The sequence below is a fragment of the Elephantulus edwardii genome, unplaced genomic scaffold, assembly GCF_000299155.1.
Source record: "Elephantulus edwardii isolate Elephantulus edwardi_28Jun2011 unplaced genomic scaffold, EleEdw1.0 scaffold00037, whole genome shotgun sequence".
NCBI lineage: Eukaryota > Metazoa > Chordata > Mammalia > Macroscelidea > Macroscelididae > Elephantulus > Elephantulus edwardii.
This window is the reverse complement of record NW_006399787.1, coordinates 18,366,396-18,381,182: the sequence shown is the minus strand read 5'-3', so window position 1 is coordinate 18,381,182 and position 14,787 is coordinate 18,366,396. Positions and strand designations below refer to the sequence as shown.

The 14,787-nt window shown below is 48.6% G+C and overlaps 1 protein-coding gene across 1 annotated transcript in view; it reads left to right on the top strand.

The window, feature by feature from the left end:
• Nucleotides 1-1,062: 1,062 nt before the first annotated feature.
• GALNT16 (UDP-N-acetyl-alpha-D-galactosamine:polypeptide N-acetylgalactosaminyltransferase 16) overlaps nt 1,063-14,787 on the top strand; it is a 158,533-nt gene continuing 144,808 nt past the window's right edge. The window contains exon 1 of the mRNA XM_006884747.1: nt 1,063-1,574. Within this exon, the coding sequence (XP_006884809.1) occupies nt 1,398-1,574 (177 nt within the window). The 5' untranslated portion in view covers nt 1,063-1,397. The remainder of the gene's footprint in view (nt 1,575-14,787) is intronic.

The following is a 14,787-nucleotide window of genomic DNA, read 5'->3' as shown; positions in this document are numbered from 1 at the left end:
ACTTTAAAAAAAAAAAAAAAAAGTCTGGAAATACAGTTCCTACAGTTGGCTCTGCCAGGGACAGATCGCTTATTAAGCAAGGTAAACACAGGCTTATTTGTGTTTACTTACTAATCTGTAGTGAACAATTTCACTTTTCTCTCCACCACATCAAAGATTCTGCTTCTAGGTATGGCTGGCATCTGTCTCTCTCAATCACACACCTTCCTAAAGAAACAGAGCTTTTTTTCAAATTTACGTTCTTGACGGAAAACCCAATAAGACAAGATAAGCACAAGTACTTATTAGCCTGTAGTGAACTTTTCCACGATTTGGTGAGACTCACGTGAAATGGTTTACTACAAATTAGTAAATTACTAACAGATTAGCACAAGCCAACCTGCGTTTACCAAGTTTATTGGATAATCTGCCCTTGAGGTCTGCGTACTAATTAGTTGTGTGCCCTCAAACAAATCAGCTGTGTTTTAGCTTCCTATTTTTTTTTTAAATAATTATTTCTTGATAAAATGTGAAGATGATACCTCTGGGTCGTCAAGGGACAGGGAGGCGGAGTCGAGCAAAGCTCCCCAACCCTGGGAGCCTGGGGCCGGTGGAAACAGCGACGTGTTTGGACCCCTGTTCCCGCACTGGTTTCGAGGCGGTTTCCCTCTACCCCTGGGTTCCCAGAATGTCAAGTGCACCAGCTTCCAGTCCCTCTTCCTGGCGGGCTCTCTGGCAGCTCCGAATCCAGGACTGCAGAGGATTCTCTTGCAAACTCAGGACTCTCGTCTCCCCGCCTCGCTGTGAACCCCCAGCTAGAGCGCAATCCCAAACTGCAGCTCCGCGGCGCGGGCAGCGACCGGGGGTTACGCGTCTCCAGCCGGTGACTCAGGGCTGCTCCGTCTGGGGGTGGCTGGGGGTAGGCGGGACCCGCTGGGGCCGCGCGGGGGCAGCCGGCGGGCGCTGTGTCGCCGGGCGGTGGGAGCCGAGACTAGCTCTGGCCGGTCGCCATTCCGCCGCGGGCGTCTGCCTCTCCGGGCCCCGGTACGCGGCGGGAAGGCCCGTGCCGCTTTCCCAACGGCCGCGCTCCTCCCTGCCGCGCAGCGGCCCCAACGGCCGGCGGGGGCTGGAGCGGGGGCCGGCTTTGCGCGCGAATGAATGGGTGCCTGGGGGCCGCGCGCTCTCGGGGCTGAAGGGCATTAGGACCGTGAGGATCGCTCCGCGCTCCTGTCTCTCCCTATCGCCGCCCCACCACCACCAGCACCACCACCACCACTCTCTCCTTTTTTCTGCTCTGCAGGACTGAGCAGCCGGACGCGAGCGAAAACAAACAGCTGGGGCTGCGAGCGCCCCCCGCCCCAGCCCCGAGAGCACGCCGGCCCCGGGCCCCGCTCGAGGCGCCCGCCCGCTCGCCCACCATGAGGAAGATCCGCGCCAATGCCATCGCCATCCTGACCGTAGCCTGGATCCTGGGCACTTTCTACTACTTATGGCAGGACAACCGAGCCCACGCAGCATCCTCGGGCGGCCGGGGCGCACAGAGGACTGGCGGGAGGCCGGAGCAGCTCCGCGAGGACCGCACCATCCCGCTCATTGTGAGTCCGCCCTGCACGCCGGCCGACCGGCCAGCCAGCTCGCTTGGGGGCCGGGGCGCGCGTCCTGACCCGCGCGGCTGCGGAGGGCGCGGGACCCGGGGCTGCCCGCGCGTCGCTCGGGGCCGGCTTTGTATATATTGGAGAATTCCTGGCCGTTGTTATGGCAACCTCGGCCAGGCCGGCGGGAGGCCGGGGCACACCGGTGGAAGGAGGGTGACAGCGGATAGGGCCTGGGAGAAAGTGCTGCAAGTTTGGTGGGCTCAGCGTGCGCGCGCGACTGGGAACGTGGCGGCTCTCGGGGCGCTGCACCGCCGGGGCCGGAGGCCGGGAGACTGCCCGCCGGGCTCCCCCCGGAAGGCGGCCGGACCACGGGCGCCACGGCCGGGCGGTCGGAGCTGCGCGCTGCCGAGCGCGTAGGTGGCGGTGCGCAGCCCCTCTTCAGCCCCCTAGGGGCCAATGACGCCGAGTGGGGGCGCTGAGAGGTGCGGCCCGATTTCCTTCCCACTCCCCAGCCTGGGCCAGCCTGGGCTTGCTTCTTCGGTACCGTTATCACCCATGCGGTCCTCAGGGCTGGAGAAAGGTCTCCTCTTGGCCGTGCCCCTCACCCTCGTTACAGTGTCCACTGCGCCCTTCGAAGAGGGCAGTGCGGGCACCTGGGCTCGGCGAGTCCCTTGTTTGGGGTCAGCCCCTCGATTTCAAATCGAGTGGAGAAACAAAGGCTGTGCGGCAGACAGGGGGGCCTCGGCCCAGCAGGACCCGCGAATGTGGCCCTCCTGTTCTGCAGCGGGCGTTCCTGTCCCCGCCGCGGCCCGGGTCCCGGGTGACAGCTCTGTGTGGCCTGGCGGGGGCACCTGTTGAGGCGGGACGCTCGCCGAGGGACCAGCCGAGAGCAGCTCTCTGGTGTGCGTTTTCCGCAGGAGGTGGCCGCAGGGCTCTGGGGAAAGCTTGCAGCCTGCCTGGACGCGGGCCCGGAGATGAGAGAGCAGACTGGGCCCCTGGATGGGGAAGTGGCGAAGGGTGACAGTTGTAAACAGGAGGGTAAGAGGAGCTGAGGGTCGGTTATGGTGTGTGCGTCCGCAAGGTGGAGGCAGTGAGGAGTAGAGTGCATGGTGCTACTTGTCCTCAGACCTCATTGACCCCTGGGAAATATGAGGTCATTGTGGAAGCACTGTCACATTTCCACCCTGCCTTGTTACTCACTGGGGGAAAAGAAATGAAATCAGAGTAAAGGAACTGTCCCATTTGGCCTGAGATGATCTTGGGGTTGGTAGAGTATTCCAGGCTTCCTCCTCCAAGTCTTAGATTCAGGTCTGAGTGGAGACTCTAGGGTCTTGCTTCTGGGCTGCCTGTCCTTGTTCTTGGGACACAGCTTTATTTGGACAGAAGGCCGATGAGAGGAAACCCCCAGAGTGCTGAGATTGGGGTGAAGGACATTTTGGATCCTGAACTGGCCAAATCAGTAGTGGGACCTTCCACATCTGGGGCTTCTTCCCAGCGTGAGAGGTCAGCAGGGGAGAGACAGGCTGGCCAGATGCCCTGTCCCTCTCTGTTGGCTGATGTGATGGGTGGGGAGAGTCTGAGTTGAAATGAGAGGAGGAGGGGCAGAGGTGGAAACTACACTGGGCCCAGAGGGTCTCACTACTAAAACTGTGAACTGTAGGTTCACACATTTTTTTACCACACCAATTGTTTACTACAGACTAATTGGTAAGTATTAATTGAACTGTTGTTATATGCAGTCAGGTTGGAGCCAACTCATAGCTGACTATCTAGTGCATTTTCAGAGGCCTCCTGGGTACAGATTAAAAGTAAATAAAAATAAGGCTGTGCTTACCTTTCTTACTGGATAATTTGACTCTGTCTTGGAAAAAGTGCAGCCAGAGTGCTCCTTGGAGGCAATGACAAAGCTTCATCTCACGTACTTGATTATGTTGTTAGGAGACGGTATTCATTGGAAATAGACACAATGCTTGGAAAGATGGCAAGTCAGCGAGAGAGAGGAAGACCCTCAACAAGATGGATTGACACAGTGACTGCAGCAATGCGTCAGATGATGAGGATGGCCCAGGATAGGACAGGGTTCTAATCTGTTAACAGGATTGAAACGGCCCTACCACCAAAAATGGGGTACTCTGTCCCTGTCAGGGACTGTACATGTGAAAGGAGACTGATTTTATAGGAAAGGTCCATGGGGTTGGCAGAGAGACAGATGCCAGCCATACCTAATTTTTGACATGGGAGAGGGTCGGGAAGGGAAAGGGTTCACTACAGATTAGTAAGAACAAGTAAGTTACTTTGTTCATTGGATAACATTACCCACAGGTTTGATTTGCTGTAGATTGGAGCCTATGAACCAGAATCCAAGTTGACAGTGTGAAGGAGGCAGGGAGAGGGAGAATGGAGGGGGAGAGGGAGAGTGGAGGAGGAGAGGGAGAGTGGAGGAGGAGAGGGAGAGTGGAGGAGGAGAGGGAGAGAAAGCAGTGGAACATTTTCTGACCACAGTCAGCTCCCTCTTTGCCCCTAAGTTTTAGTACTGGGTATTTGTTCCACCTGCATGACCCCAGTCACATACCACTTTTGACACTGCTTTATCTTTCCAGCAATTTCTTTGTCATCTGCCCTCTTGCTTCTACTCAGTATACACTGACTTCCTCCAGTGGTCTAATGGGAAGGGAGTTGCACTGCTAACCCAAAGTTGGAAGATTCAAATTCAACAGTTAAGAATTGGTTCTCCAAGGAGCATTCTGGCTCCATTTGTTTTCCAAGACAAGCAATGAGTGGATAAGCAGACTCTGGTGGCCTCGTGGCAAGAAGCTACGCTGCAATCCTGAGGTCACAGGGCTCAAATCCACCAGCTACTCCTTGGGAGAAGGATGGGCACTCTCCTCCTGTGTGATTAACTGCCTCTGAAAAGCTGCCAGTGGATCAGCTGTGGGTCAGTTCCAACTCAACAGTACACAACAACAACAAAAACAACAATGCTAGAAACTTCTTGTATCCTCACATTGATGTACAAGCAAGACTTAATACATACTTGCTAGAAGAACAGAAAGGGAGCACTGGTGTCTTAGTGGCAAGAAGTTGCCCTGTCAGCCGTAAACCACGTGGTTTGAATCTGCCAGCTGCAGCATGGGAGAAAGATGGTCATCTCCTCCAGAGCAGCTTAAAGCCTCTGAAAACCCCCTGTGAGTGGGTTCTGACTTGATGGTACATTAACAACAAAAAACCATGAGCAGGATAGGGTTTTTACCCTTCTCTGCCTGTGGGGTAATCAGTGTTCCAAGCTTCATATCCCCCCAATGTTTTATTCCCAGCTGTACCCTGGTTCTAAGGGAATAGAAGGGGAAACTGTGTTCAGCTTCCCCAGGCAGAATCATCTGCTCAACTTAAAAGGGGCAGATACAGCCCAAGATGTGCTTTCGCCTTGAATTTATGGTAACTACTTATTCTTTCTTCCTAATGCATTTCTGTGGCTGGTTGGACCAGGATGCTGCATGTGGATTTTCAGATTCCTAGGGTGTGATACGTCCAGCCCAGCTGACAGAGGCTGAGAAACTCAGACGAATGCCATCATCATCACTCCCCAGGGGAGCCAGCGAGCAAGCAGGGCTGGGGAAGGGAGGGTCTGCATAACTGCCTGGGCCAGGAGGCCACTCTGCCTTCAGGGTGTCTGGGCCATTCGAAGCCCAGCCAAGTTGCTCTGGACCTGGGAGATGCTTGTTTGGCATTATGGGGTGTCGGCATGGCAACCACACGGCCCAGATTTCTCTGGGAGGTCCTGATTTTTAATATTCTGTCCTGCTGTCAGCCCATGTGTCATAAATTTTGATGTGAAAAATTTGGTTATGGAATCTGTACAACTAGAGAGAGATACTGATTCCATCCCCCTAGGGCTGCGTGGGATGTGGCAGAGTTAGCGGGGAGGGTTTCATGCTGTGCTTTAAGTGAGGCATTGGATCTGGGGGACCCCCCTTGAGTCAGCAGGGATTCATGTTGGCAGAGGATCGCCACTACAGCAGAATGGAGAGCAGATGTGGCTGGCCTTGCCCCAGCGGCCTTCCTGTCTTCAGATCCCACCGTTGGAGGGGACGTTTGTGATCGGTCTGGCCTGGGACCCAGGTTTTCCACATGCCAGTTCTGTAGTGTCCATAGTTGTGATGCCAAGGGTTGTTACATGAAATTCCACTTTACAGACTTTTTTCCCCCTGATACTATACATTACAGGCGTTTGCAGGGTAGGTGTACTGATTTGTGACAACAGTTCTTATTTAAAATGCTGCAAGTTTCAGGCCGATTTATCCTAGCCTGATGCTTCTTATCTTGCAGCTGGGATGCTGCTGAGTGACCATGGACAAAACACCTCCTCTTTCTGGGCCTCAGCTACTTAATGAGTAAAACTTTGGTTGAATCTTTTGTTTGAGGTTTGTTAATCATTTTGCTTCCAGAGGCGAAGAAATGGCTTTAAAGGAGATTTCCCAGAGGGACTTGTCTGAGGCTTGCTGATGCTATAGGAAGCTGGAAGTTGGAATGAAGGTCATGGCTCTAGGGACAGGCTCTTGCTATCCACTCTGCAGGAGAGTTTTCATCTCAGCATCTGCAGCCCAGTGGGTTCCTCAGTCCCTGGACAATCTCTACCATTTATCCTTCCCACATTTGTGTATCCTTGTCTAGGTATGTGTACTACTTTTTATATCACCCAGAACTGATTAGACTTACATCTCACCCTAATAGATTACATTAGTGTTAGAGAGGAGTGCTGTATATCCCATGGACTGCCAAAGAACAACAGATACGTCTTGGAGAAGGTGCAACCAGAGTGCTCCTCAGAGTCACGTACTTGGGGGATATTGCTAGGTTTTTCCCTGGAGAGGGATATCCTGAATGGGAAGGTGGAGGGGTGGCAGAGGAGAGGACCCTCAACCAGGTGGATTGACTATAGCAATGAGCTTGAGCATGTTAGAGACTGTGAGGACGGCATAGAATGGAACAGAGAGTTGTACTTGACTTGAAGGCACCTAACAAAAACAAAGAAAATCTTCTCTCTAAATAGGCGCACAGCCTCAGGCATTGGGATCAGGACTCCAACGCATATTTTTTTGGGGGTGGTGTTAGTCAATCCATGACAGGTTTTGGGAGGTTTAGTGCTCATGGATCCCATCCTAGAATCCCCACTTAGCTAGTAGATGGCCTTCCTCATGCTGGTCTTTGAGAGCAGGGTCTTCTGTAAGATCTGAGTGAGATAGTATTTTGTTCATAATGCCTGTATTTTGGAACTGTGGGGGATATGATTTGCCTAAGTGGCAGAAAATGATTTTATATTTCATTTCCCTCAGTGCCACTGCTATGTGATAAAGAGGGTAGAAAGGGAGAAACAAACAGCCACAATACCCTTTGTTCAAACTTTCTGATCTCAGGCCCTGATTTTCCATTGACAGGTTCCTCTCCTGCATTCTGGGCCATCTTTATGTCTACTTGAGTTACATGGGGCCCCCAAAACTAGTAAAAACCCTGATAACCCCCAGGTCTCCAACCTGGGGGCCAGAGACCAGCGCACGGGGATCATTTAAGGGCCCTGCTCCTTCTCCTTGCTTTATGTGCTCTAACAACACTTTCCCCCTAGCTGCTCTGAGTACCTTGGGAGCATGGTTCCCTTCTCTGGTCGGGCTGTGTTCCTTGGCTCTGTGAGCAGAGACAGCCCTGAGAGTCTAGACATTCCATTTAAGGTGGATGTGGAGGGGGCCCTGGGAGGCAGGCCAGGCTATTGCCCAGGGGACTGTCTTGCTGTAATGGAGAAACCACGCTGGGGTCAGAGGTGAGCCTCCAGCAGAGCCGTTCATTCCAGTTATAAGATTGAAGATTTATACCTGTCAGCTTCTTGGAAGCACCCTACCCATGGACAACAGGGCAAAGAAACAAGGATGCTAGGCAGACGCCTACTGAGAAGGAGAGCTTTCAGACAACAAGAGTCAAGTGGTGATTACATTTGGGCAGTGAATTTGGTTCACTTAATCAGACAATGTGTTTGTTGGTGCCATCACAAAACTGTTTACTGCCTACCCTGGAAATGATTCAAGTGCCTTCATCTGTCTCTGAACAGTTGTGGCTTTTGATCTGCACCTGTCTCGCCTCCCTAATCTCAGCTTACTCTGCATTGGACTTATAGTGCTTGTGTTCACTGGGCACGTCTATGTTAAGTGTTTTTAAGGTTGATCTCTGAATCTTCCCAACAACCTAATGAGGTTGGTATTATTGGGTCAAAATGGAGTGTCTGACCTCACAAGTTATTGTCGAGCTACCATTGAGTCGCATGACTCATAGTGATCCTATGAACAACAGATCACACCTTGCCTCATCCTGCACCATTCTCACTGTCTCCACCAAGCCCATTGTTGATCAAGCCCATTGTTGGTCACTTCGTCAACATCTTGTTGAGAGCCTCTGACTCTCCACTTTTCCAATCATAATGTCTTTTTCCAAAGACTGAACCTCCTGAGAATATGTCCAATGAGTGTGAGACCGGGTTTCGGAGTTCTTGCCTCTAAAGAGTACCCTGGTTGCATTTCCTCCAAGACAGACTTGTTTGTTCTTTTGGCAGTCCGTGGGACATTTAATATTCTTCTCCAATACAATGCAGGTCATGGATTTTTTTTTCTCCCCAGTAGCTTTATTCATTGTTCAACTTTCAGATGCCTTGTTGTTTTTATGTGCCATCAAGTTGCCCACATCTCATAGCAACTCTATGTACAATAGCTTTGAACTCTGTCCTATTTGAGCCAGTTTCACTGACTACAACACACTTATCTCCATTTTGTCATGTACTATGTCAGTTCATCTCATCCAGGTCTTCCTCTCCTGGCCTTTTCCTCCATCTCCAAAGACTAGTCCTTCCTGGCCACGTGCTCAAACTACATGAGATGGAGCTTAAAAATCCTTACCTCCAATGAGAAACTTGGTTTCACCCTCTCCACAGCAAACCTATTTGTTCTCCTGGAAGTTCATCATATGTTCAATACTCTTATCCAGTACCACAACTCAAAGACATCAGTTCTTCTGTCTTCTTTAGTCATTGTCCAGTGGGGATGCATTAGGAAATAATTGTTAAGAAACATGGCTTTTAATAGGTATACCTTAGTCTTTTAACTGGCATCCTTGCTCTTTATCACTTTTTTTTTTTTGGTGAGAAAAATTTATTACACTTAGAATTAGCCCGCTGGACTCAGTTTAGATGATCCCAATTTTGTTGGCAACATCCAAAGCATCATAGTCAGGAGCAAGTCGAACATAGGCCTTCTTCTCTCCATCAGGCCTAATCAAAGTGTTGACCTTAGCCACATCAATGTCATAGAGCTTCTTTACAGCTTGTTTAATTTGGTGCTTATTGGCCTTGACATCCACAATGAACACAAGTGTGTTGTTATCTTCTATCTTCTTCATAGCTGACTCAGTGGTCAGAGGAAATTTGATGATGGCATAGTGGTCAAGCTTGTTTCTCCTGGGAGCGCTCTTCCGGGGGTATTTGGGCTGCCGTCGGAGTCTCAGCGTCTTAGGCCGCCGGAACGTGGGTGACGTGCGGATCTTCTTTTTTTTTTTGGCTGTGGACGCCCTTCAGGACTGCCTTCTTGGCCTTCAGTGCCTTTGCTTTGGCTTCAGTTTTGGGAGGGGCAGGGGCTTCCTTCTTCGCTTTCGGCACCATCTTCGTAGAAAGGTCTTTATCACTTTTACAAGGTCTTTGACAGCAGATTTCCCTAATGCAGCACATCTTTTTATTTCTTCACTGTTGTTCCCATGGCTTTTGATTGTGGATTCAAGTAAAATGAAATGGTTGACAACTTCAATCTGTTCTCTACCTCTCAGGATATTGCTGATTGGTCCGGAAGCAAGGAATTTTGTTTCCTTGATGTTGAAATGTAAAGAGAAAGACTATAATCTTTGATCTTCTGCAGCAAATGTTTCAACTCTTCTTCACCTTCAGCAAGTAAGGTCATATTATCTGTATGACACAGATTTTGATGACTCTTCCTCCAATGCTGATGCCATATTCCTTTTCATAAAGTCCAGCTTCTCAAATGATTTGCTCAGCGTACAGATTGAATAGGTATGGAGATAGAATACAGCCCTAATGCATACCTTTCTTTCATAAGGGTAAAGGAGACAAAAAAAATCAGTAACCCAAGGCTGAGTCTTATGAAGCAGAGGTTGGACATACTTCCAGTGTTCAATCTATCTATCATTTCTAACATCAACTGTCCCAAAGCATTGCCTACTTTTCTGCTGGGTTTGGTAATTTGCTGCAGTGGTCACATAGGATTCAGACAGTACTCACAATGATAGGGTTTATTGGGGAAGTTGTTATGTACCATTGAGATGGGACCCACCCGAAGTTGACCCTCTAGTGGGTTTTCAGAGGCAATAAATCACTTGGGGGAAGATAGCCATCACCTGGTAGATTTGAACTCTATGTTTTCTGTTTGGCCATCTAATGGTAAAGAGCTTGGGGAAGTAAGTGGGTACAACTCAGAAATTACTCAAGATATAGTTCTTTGATCTGGACAGCCTCTTCTTCACCTCTGCTACTGGGCCTTGCTTGGGGTCACCTCTGGCAAGTGTCACAAAATTCTTTAGCTCCACTGATAAGTGTGCATAGACACCCACTCTACCCGAAAGCCCTCAGCCTCAAGCCCTCGGTGAATAAGCAAGCCTACTCCAATGCCAACTGCCCAGAGGTATTGTTTCATCAACAAACACTACCTTAAAAGCTCCTAGCTTTCTCACTCTACAGGTGGAAGCCCTCTGAAACATCTACTGGCTGTCCTCTGTTTCTGCTGCAGCCAGTTCTCTGCTAAACTTGTTGCCACTTCTTGATATCTCACATCATCTCCAGTATTACAGCTATCTCTGCTTTTGGGTCTAGGAGGTTCTTAGTGCAGAGACCCCAGGTCCAAGGGATGTATTCCACTACCGCTTTCCCCCTTGGTAGTAGCCAGATTTCCTCTTTCTGCCTTTGGGATGGTGAAATAGACCTGTCCTTCATTACTGTTCAGTTGTTGTTGTTATGTTGATATGTGCTGTCACGTTGCCTGTGACTCATAGCAACCCCATGTATAACAGCCCTAAAACCTGCTCTGTCTTGTGCCAACTTTACCATCTCTGACACACCTACCTTCATTACCCCAGTCACTGAATCCATCCATCTCATCGATGGCCTCTCTCTCTTTCTCCGTCCCTTCACCCTTCCAAGCATGATGTCCTTCTTCAAGGACTGGTCCCTCCTTTGCAACATGCCCAAAATATGTCAGACAAAGCCTCAGAATCCTTTCCTCCAAGGAGCACCGTGACTTCATCCTCTCTAGGACGAACTTGTTTGTTCTCCTGGCAGTCCATAGTATATTCAACACTCTTTTCCAGCACCACAACTCAAAGGCATCAATTCTCTTTCTATTATCCTTAGTTATTGTCCAGCTCTCTGATGCATAGCAAGCAATTACAAAGACTGTGGCCTGGATCAGGTGCACCTTAGTCTCCGGACAGACATCGTTGCTCTTCAGTATTGTTCCAGTGTTACTGTTGTTTGCTGTAGAGTTGCATCACTCATAGCGACCTTATAAACAAAAGGCCTGAAGCCCATTACTGCTCTATTATTTACTTGGTTGTAAGTGATGTAGTATGTTATATGTCATGCTGCTAACCAAAAGGTCAGTAGCTCAAATCTACTACCTGCTCCAAGGGGGAAAGATGAGCAGTTGTTGGTTATAAAGATTTACAACTTTGGAAACTTGATGGAAAATCATTATGAATTCAAATTGACTCAATAGTAATAGTTTGGGTTTTTTTAAAAAATTTTTTAAAATTTTATTATTTTTGTGTGCATGTACCATCAAATCAGATCTGACTGGTACAGGAGGAGATTGTCCCTCCTTCCCCGGCAGAGCATCTGGTGGATTCGAACCGTGCACCTCTGGAATTTTTTTTTAAATGTTTTAAATTGTGATCTTAATGAAAGTTTACAGAAAAGTTGGATTTTCATTCATTCATTACTGCACATTTTCTTCCCTCCACCTCCCTTTCTCCTCTCCAGTTCATTTACTTTTTTTTTTTTTTTAAATCATTCATTGTTGCACATTCCCCCACTTCCCCAGTCTACTTTGCAATGTGTATCTTATTCTGGACTATTGTCATATATATAATGCCTAGTCATAAATATTCCTTTTAAACCATTCTTTCCTTCATTTGGTCCAGTGCGGTGTTGATTATCACTCTTGGGTTTTACATTTTGGACCCACCTTTGCAGGTTTCCATGCGCCTTATATGCATTACTAGCAAATTATACAGTCCTGTTTGTTGGCCACATGCCTTGTCTGCATAGTGACACATAGTCATTTTGTGAACAGTACAGGACTACATGTAGAAAGGCCATTTAAAAGCGACTTATCACCCTGCATGTTATTAGGTCCAGTTAACAGATGAGTAAACTGAGGTGTAGAGAGATTCATGGTCTGGCGACTACTAAGTGCATTGGGAAGTCAGTGTCTCTGACTCCGGAGGCTTTCATTTTCTTTCCCCTGAAGTGAGACCCAAGCCCCTGGAACCCCCACTGTGTCTCTCTCAGAGCAACCTGATTCAGCACTTTGCTTTGTATTCACTTCCTAAACATTTGTTGAAATGCAAATGCCCTGCAGAGTAAAATTTTAGCAACAGAAAAGAAGGATTATGGGTTATCTGCTTTCCCATTGTTTGGCTTTCCTCAGCATTTTCTATACTGTTGTTTTCTTGGGAGGTGCTGTCCAGTCAGTTCTGCCTCATAGCAACAGCCCTCTGTAGGACAGAACAAAGCCCTGCCGGGTCCTGTGCCATTCTCCTAAGGTCACTATGTTTAAACTCATTGTTGCAGCCCCTGTTCAACCCATCTCATTGACACACTTCTTTTTCACTGATCTTCTCCTTTACCAAGCATGATGTCCTCCCAGGAATGGTCTCTCCTGATAACATGTTTTCTGTAATAAGCACTTTCTTTACCAACAGCATCAATAATGGAAATTTCTTTTCATGTCATGCCAACCTGTGGGCACATCTTCCTTTTTTTCATTCATTCATTCATTCATTGTTCCACAAGGAAATTATTTTTAAATTATTTGGTGACTGAATAAAATCACTGTTAATGCCAAAGAAAGTGTAAGTTTCTGAACCATGCTGTACACTCCTAAATCCCTTCTGCGGGTGCTTAGTATTAAGCCAATAGAAAAGGCAAGGGATTGACCCAGATTAGCCTGCGGGGCTCCAAGGAGTGGACCTGGGGGCAGTAGGTCAGAGTGGCAGGGAGGAAGATTTCATTTCACCGGACGGTTTCACTTCCTGTCCAACACAGGAATGGTCCAAGGCTGATCAGGGTTTCTCCTTACAATCCTTGCCAGCAGCTGAGCTCTTCCAACAGCAGTGGGTAGGAGGAGAAGAGCAAGATTCATTATCCTAAATACCAAGAAGCTGTTGTCCAAACAGAGCGAGGAAACACTGCGTGGTTTAAATGAAGGAAGGTGTGTGTCGAGGTTGTATCCTCTCTCCATACCTATTCAGTCTGTATGCTGAGCAAATTAGTTGAGAAGCTGGACTCTATGAAGAAGAATGTGACATCAGAATCTGAGGAAGACTTATCAGCCCTCTGTATTACGTAGATGACACAACCTTTCTTGCTGAAAGTGAAGAGGATTTGAAACACTTGCTGAATAAATCAAAGACTACAGCCTTCAACATGAGTTATGTCTCAGCATCAAGAAAACAAAAATCCTCATGCCTGGATCAATAGACAACACCAAGATATATGAAGAAAAGATTGAAGTTGTCAATAATTTCGCCTCACTTGGATCCATAACCAACGGCCTTATTATCATCAGTCAGGAGATCAGGAGATGTATTGTACTGGGAAAGTCTTCTGTCAAAGATCTCTCCAAATTGCTGAGGGGCAGTGATGTCAGATTAAAGACTAAAGCCTGCCTGCTTCAGGCCGTGACCTTTTCACTCACTTGCTATGCAGCTGAGAGCTGGACAATGACTGAATAGGGATGACAGAAGAATTGGTGCATTTAAGCCGTGGTATTGGAGAAGAGTACTAAATATCCAACCCATGGACGGCAGAAGAACAAACAGATATAACTTGAAGAAGGTGCAGCCAGAGTGTTTTTTGTGGCAAAGATGAAGCTTTCTCTCACATACTTTGGATGTATTACTAGGAGAAGCTACTCCTTGGAAAGGGATGTCATGCTTGGAACGGTCAGTGAAAGGAAGACCCTCAAGCGAGATGGATTGACACCGTGACTGCAGCAGTGGGCTCAAGTGTGTGATGAGGACTGCACAGGATAGGGCAGGGGGCAGCTCCGTTGTTCATAGGGTTGATATGAGTCATACTTGACTTTATGGCACCTAGCAGCAACAACATAACTAACTGAAATAGAGCTCAATTACTGCCCCTTGAAAGGCTAGGATGCAGGGTGCAAGGCCCCCTAAGCACCCCGAAGTCAGTGGGGAGGATCCTGAAGAGCCCATAACTCCCTTAGGCTGTTGCCCTGCTCTTCCTCTCTCACACAAACATTTCCTGCTCACATCTGGCTCCTTTGAAGCCACCCAGCAGAGGCTGAGGGCAGGGGTCAAGGCTGCTCTTCAGGAAAGCTGTGAAGTAGGAGCCTTGGTGTTTAGCCTCTTGCCTTCATCCAGGGACTGAGGCCCATAGAGGTGTTCCTGCCTGCCTGAGGCTCCATGAGGCTTCCCTTTTCATATTTCCCTGATTCTAACCAGGCCCTAGAGCTCTGGAAACCTAGTGGGTGAGCATTATCCAGCCAACCCAAAGGAAAGCAGTTTGAATCCACCAGCTGCTCAGTGGGAGAAAGATGGACAGTCCCAAATAAGAGTCTTTTCAACAAGGAGCGGAGTTTTTTTAAAAACCAGGTACAGTTTCCACAGTTGCCTGTCCCGTGCAGTAGCCAGGAATCTGCTCATTGCTTTCTGAGGACAGTGGAATATACCTGGGCTGAGTGTTTACAGAGAAGGCGGAAGCCCAAGGGCTTCCTGTCCCTCCACCCTGAAGGTAGTGTGAGGCTGGGGCTGATTTAGGAAAGGATAATGAAAGCTCTCTTCCAGTCAGTTGGCCAAGTGGTCGTTCTCCAGATTTCTTGGCACAACTTGGTGAGCACATCCAGGGCAGCATCTGCTAACTGAAATATGTCAA